The sequence below is a fragment of the Anolis carolinensis genome, chromosome 1, assembly GCF_035594765.1.
Source record: "Anolis carolinensis isolate JA03-04 chromosome 1, rAnoCar3.1.pri, whole genome shotgun sequence".
Classification (NCBI taxonomy): domain Eukaryota; kingdom Metazoa; phylum Chordata; class Lepidosauria; order Squamata; family Dactyloidae; genus Anolis; species Anolis carolinensis.
Genome location: NC_085841.1, coordinates 367,844,223 through 367,850,222, shown reverse-complemented (window position 1 = coordinate 367,850,222; position 6,000 = coordinate 367,844,223). Strand labels below are relative to the sequence as shown.

The 6,000-nt window shown below is 44.0% G+C and overlaps 1 protein-coding gene across 1 annotated transcript in view; it reads left to right on the top strand.

The window, feature by feature from the left end:
* Positions 1-938: 938 nt before the first annotated feature.
* Positions 939-6,000, top strand: part of LOC100564665 (cytochrome P450 2C16) — a 30,772-nt gene continuing 25,710 nt past the window's right edge. The window contains exons 1-2 of the mRNA XM_016996001.2: positions 939-1,492; positions 2,140-2,309. Coding sequence (XP_016851490.1) covers positions 1,310-1,492; positions 2,140-2,309 — 353 coding nt within the window. The 5' untranslated portion in view covers positions 939-1,309. The remainder of the gene's footprint in view (positions 1,493-2,139; positions 2,310-6,000) is intronic.

The window sequence follows — 6,000 nt, the reverse complement described above, 5'->3', positions numbered from 1 at the left end:
CCATTGTCTAGGTTTTCAATAACTCACCCTTCTTTCCTTGCCTTTTGCTCTTTCTCTCTCCCTCCCTCCCCCTACCCTAACCCACTCTTTCTACTTCTCCTCTGTTGATCCTTAAAAGTGTCCTGTCCTGCCCCCTCTCCAAGGCTCTCTCAATTTGCTTTCCCTTCTTTCCTTTGTGCTCACTCCTTCTTTCACTCCTTAGCAGGTTGGCACTCCCCAGCTTGCAGAAAAGGATTCAGCTGGGGCTGAAGGTTGGGCACAACAGACTGCAAAAGAGGGGAGATGGGGAAAAACTTAGAAGGAAACAGAGAGGAGAGAGAAAGTGAGAAGGAGAGCCCAGGGGCAGGTAATTATGGCAGAGAGGCAAGAGGGAGGGAGAAGAGCAGTGAAGACAAACAGGATTTCACCACATAAAGGGAACGTGGGGCAGAGGAAGGGAAGGAGGGAGAAAGCTGCTGCCTTTACCTGGTTGAGGTAAGCCTTACCAGTTCTGGAGGGGGGGGGCTCTTTCTTTGGGGGAGTGGGTGTCAGGGATTTATGAGGTGTACTACTGGGTGGGCAGGCCAGGTGTAAGAGATTTTCTCCAAAAGATTAACCTTCCTGCTCAGTCTACTCTCCCTTCAGAAATGGGGAACGCACTGGTTGCATGGTTGCACCAAAAGACTGTAACACAAGCAAAATGGAGAGCAAGGAACAGGCACAAAATTGTTGATAACTACCCTGTTTCCCTTAAAATAAGACATCCCCAGAAAATAAGACCTAGTAGAGGTTTTGCTAAATCGCTAAATATAAGGCCTCCCCTGAAAGTAAGACCTAGCAAAGTTTTTGTTTGGAAGCATGACCTCCAAATAGAACACCAAAGCATGCAGGATCGGTAAATGTACATACCATAAAGTGTTGTACATGGAAATATTGGTAGTAACAAGAAATTCTTGATAGGATCCACAGTTTGTCTGGTTATGCTGGTTTGTGATGACAACTACTGTACAGTAAATAATAAATATTCTTTTTTTTTTGTTCAACAATAAATGTGAATTTTTCTTCATGGAAAAATAAGACATCCCCTGAAAATAAGACCTAGCGCATCTTTGGGAGCAAAAATAAATATAAGACACTGTCTTATTTTCAGGGAAACATGGTAGATCTGAAGACGGATGTGGATTATTGAAAAGTTAACCTACATTATTCAGAGAAAAAGAATTGAAAAATGCCCATTGGTTAATGTTGACCATCCCTTTGCTTTTCAGTGGAGCGATTCTAAACCTTCTCCATCCTTGGATTTGTGACCATTCTTGCTCTGCATGCCGAGATGGAGCTCTTGGGGACGTGCACTGCTCTCCTGGTCATCTGGATCTCCTTCTTTCTCCTTTCTGCCACCTGGAAGAGCAAGATGTACAGAAAAGCGAAAATGCCCCCCGGCCCCACTCCGCTGCCCATCTTTGGGAATGTTCTGCAGCTAAAGGGCAAATACTGGGATCAGGAGTTCTCCAAGGTGAGTGGAAGAAGCAGGACCCCAGCACCTTCAGGTGAAGTCGAACGTGAGACCTCCCCCCCCAAGACAACAACAACAACACTTTATAACCTACTCAAAGTGTTGTTGTTGTTGAGTCCCTACAGAGAAAAAGGTGAAATATAGATGATGATGATGATGATGATGTGTTCTGTGACATCATTTGCACTCATAGTATTTTCTCTTGGGCACCTTAGGGTAGAAACCCAGATTATTTATTAATTGATTTATTTACTTCATTTCTATCCCACTTTTCTCCACCCCAAAGGGGACTCAAAGCAGCTTACAAACATTAAAATGCACCTCAACAAAATCAACAATCGAAAACATGAGCAATTAAAACATATATAAATCAATTAAGCAGTTTAGTCTTCATTTATGATCTCTTGCAGCACCTTTTTCATTGCTTTCACCAGAAATTATGTAATCACCTTTAATGTAGTTCTTTATTAATTGTAATGGTAAAAGCAAATGGTCTTCTAGGTATTTACATAATAAAACCATCTCAACTAGGTCCTTTTCCAGATTTAGCATCGCCTCTGTCTCGCCTATAGACTTCTTACAGCATGATGTGTTCATTTCCAGATTTAGTCATATGACCACCTGTCTCTTTCTTTGTTTTTACTCAGATAAGTGAGAAGTATGGCCCAGTGTTTACACTTTATTTGGGGATGGAGCCTGTTGTGGTGCTGAATGGCTATGATGCCATCAAAGAAGCACTGATTGACCAGGGCAATGACTTTTCTGCCAGGCCAAAACTACCATTGGCAGATAAACTCAACAAAGGAGGAGGTATGCAGTTCTGATTTTTCTACTGCAGTTCAGACCAGAGTCAAAATCCCCTCTTAGTCAAGGAAACCCACTAAGTGATCTTGGGCAAGTCACACTGTCTGAGCCACAGAAACAAAGACAATGGCAGATCTTTTATGAAAAAGTCCAATGGTTTGAGTGTTGCCTTAAACCTCTCAGATAGGTTGCAGATGCATCACACTAAAGCTGATATATGTTCTCTTGAATATAATGTATTACACAGACATCTGAGACATAAGAAACGAAGGCTCCTTTTGATTCAAATTCTTAATATTGGAAAGGCAGTGAGCTGGTGGGATCAAACTTGCTTCAAAAGTGCTTTAGATCCAAATAAGATCTGAATTTAACAAAACTACAAACAAATTGCACAAGCCTAGTGGCTAGGGTATGCACACAGCAACAGTGCACTGCAGCATGCTTTAAGCCTGTTAATTGAAAACAAGCAAAGCAGGGGACAGTCTAACAGGAAACTCTTAAGTGTCATCAGAGCACTCCGGTATAAACCACATCACACAGAGAAATCATCTCCACAGAATGCGAATTTCCATGCAGACACCCAGAGTCCTCTTTTGATTTGCACATTCATTTTCTGAAGGGGAAGTTGACAAATGCATTCTCCAAGGCTGGCAAGCTGTGGGTAGTACTGTGTATATCCTGGAACTGGTTTGGAGACTGGACTCTGTGGTCTCCATCTGGACCTCAAACTGGTTCCCGACTTTACAGTCTAACCATCCAAAGAGGAAAATCAGTTTTTACTATGCCAGTTTCAAATTGAGATAAGTGGTCAGTGCAGATGGGCCCTCTGTTTACATCTTTTGTGCCACTATGACTGTGGTTTTAGCTTTGAATATGTTTTCAATGATTTTAGCAGTTAATGTTTAATTAATACCATTCATATTTAATTCTATTTTAATTTTATTTTATTTAAATTGTATTGAAATACCTTTAATATAAGCCTCTTTGAGTACTCCTCCTCCATACATGAGGCAGGGTATTGTGGGCAAGCATACATATGCGGAGTTGTTTGTTCAGCTCCACAGTCACACGAGGTGGAGGATTCCTCCAGGTAGTGCCATCTTGCCAGGTTGTCTTTTGATCTGCCCACTCCACTTCTGAGTTTGTTCAGGGACTTCCAAGTTGCCCATTCTTGGTTTGCCCTGGGAGGAAGACCCTCGTGGGGGGCCATCCAGTTGGAATTGCCTGGTTTAGCTGCCCAGAGGGACACCCGTGCTGTTGCTGGAGGAACATCAAGAGGAGTGGTGGTTCTCATGAAGCCCTTCCTTGATTTGAGTCTGGTGGGAGGAGGGTGATAGTCATGCAGTGGGTGGCTTTCACAATGTTCAACCTTATTTCTCTCACCGTTAGCAGCAACTTCCCATCACACGTCAGGAGGGGCAATGAATCATAGAATCATAGAATCATAGAATAGTAGAGTTGGAAGAGACCTCAAGGGCCATCTAGTCCAACCCCCCGCTAAGAAGCAGGAAATCGCATTCAAAGCACCCCCGACAGATGGCCATCCAGCCTCTGCTTAAAAGCCTCCAAAGAAGGAGCCTCCACCACGGCCCGGGGGAGAGAGTTCCACTGCCGAACAGCCCTCACAGTGAGGAAGTTCTTCCTGATGTTCAGGTGGAATCTCCTTTCCTGTAGTTTGAAGCCATTGTTCCGTGTCCTAGTCTGCAGGGCAGCAGAAAATAAGCTTGCTCCCTCCTCCCTATGACTTCCCCTCACATATTTGTACATGGCTATCATGTCTCCTCTCAGCCTTCTCTTCTGCAGGCTAAACATGCCCAGCTCTTTAAGCCTCTCCTCATAGGGCTTGTTCTCCAGACCCTTAATCATTTTAGTTGCCCTCCTCTGGACGCTTTCCAGCTTGTCAACATCTCCCTTCATCTGCGGTGCCCAAAACTGGACACAGTATTCCAGGTGTGGTCTGACCAAGGCAGAATAGAGGGGGAGCATGACTTTCCTGGATCTAGACGTTATTCCCCTATTGATGCAGGCCAAAATCCCATTGGCTTTTTTAGCTGCCGCATCACATTGTAGGCTCATGTTTAACTTGTTGTCCACGAGGACTCCAAGATCTTTTTCGCACACACTGCTGTCAAGCCAGGCGTCCCCCATTCTGTATCTTTGATTTCCATTTTTTCTGCCGAAGTGAAGTATCTTGCATTTGTCCCTGTTGAACTTCATTTTGTTAGTTTCGGCCCATCTCTCTAGTCTGTCAAGATCGTTTTGAATTCTGCTCCTGTCTTCTGGAGTGTTAGCTATCCCTCCCAGTTTTGTGTCATCTGCAAACTTGATGATCGTGCCTTCTAACCCTTCGTCTAAGTCGTTAATAAAGATGTTGAACAGAACCGGGCCCAGGACGGAGCCCTGCGGCACTCCACTTGTCACTTCTTTCCATGATGAAGACGACGCATTGGTGAGCACCCTTTGGGTTCGTTCGCTTAGCCAATTACAGATCCACCTAACCGTAGTTTTGTCTAGCCCACATTTTACTAGTTTGTTTGCCAGAAGGTCGTGGGGGACTTTGTCGAAGGCCTTACTGAAATCTAGATATGCTACATCCACGGCATTCCCTGTATCGACCCAACTCGTAACTCTATCGAAAAAAGAGATCAGATTAGTCTGGCATGACTTGTTTTTGGTAAATCCGTGTTGACTATTAGCAATGACCGCATTTGTTTCTAAGTGTTTGCAGACCACTTCCTTAATGATCTTTTCCAGAATCTTGCCTGGTATTGATGTGAGGCTGACCGGACGGTAATTGTTTGGGTCGTTCTTTTTTCCCTTCTTGAAGATAGGGACCACATTCGCCCTCCTCCAATCTGCTGGGACTTCTCCTGTTCTCCAAGAACTCTCGAAGATGATTGCCAGTGGTTCTGAAACAACTTCCGCTAGTTCCTTCAATACTCTTGGATGTAGCTGATCTGGCCCTGGGGACTTGAATTCGTTTAGAGTGGCCAGGTGTTCCTGGACAACTTGTTTCCCTATTTGGGGTTGGATTTCCCCCAATCCTTCGTCCATTCCATGTTGCTGAGGTTGAAGATGGCTTTCTTTTTGTGAGAAGACCGAGGCAAAGAAGGCATTAAGCAGTTCTGCCTTTTCCCTATCCCCTGTCACCATCACCCCATCTACTCCTTGCAGTGGCCCTATCGCCTCCTTTTTCTTCCTTTTTCTACCAACATAAGCAAAAAAACCTTTTTTGTTGTTTTTTATGTCCCTGGCAAGCCTGAGCTCATTTTGCGCTTTAGCCTTGCGAACCTTTTCCCTACAGGAGTTGGCTATACGTTTGAATTCTTCTTTGGTGATTTCTCCCCTTTTCCACTTCTTGTGCATGTCACTTTTGAGCTTTAGCTCAGTTAGAAGTTCTTTGGACATCCATTCTGGCTTCTTTGCACTTGTCTTATTTTTCTTCTTTGTTGGCACTGTTTGCATTTGCGCCTTGAGTATTTCACTTTTGAAAAACTCCCATCCATCCTTAACTCCCTTGTTTTTTAATATCGGCGTCCATGGAATGCCGCTCAGTAATTCCTTCATTTTTTGGAAGTCAGCTCTCTTAAAGTCCAGAATGCGTGTTTGACTTGTCTTAGTTTCAGCATTCCTTTGTATTGCAAACTGCAGGAGCACATGATCACTTGCCCCTAAGGATCCAACCACTTCAACTGTATTGATCA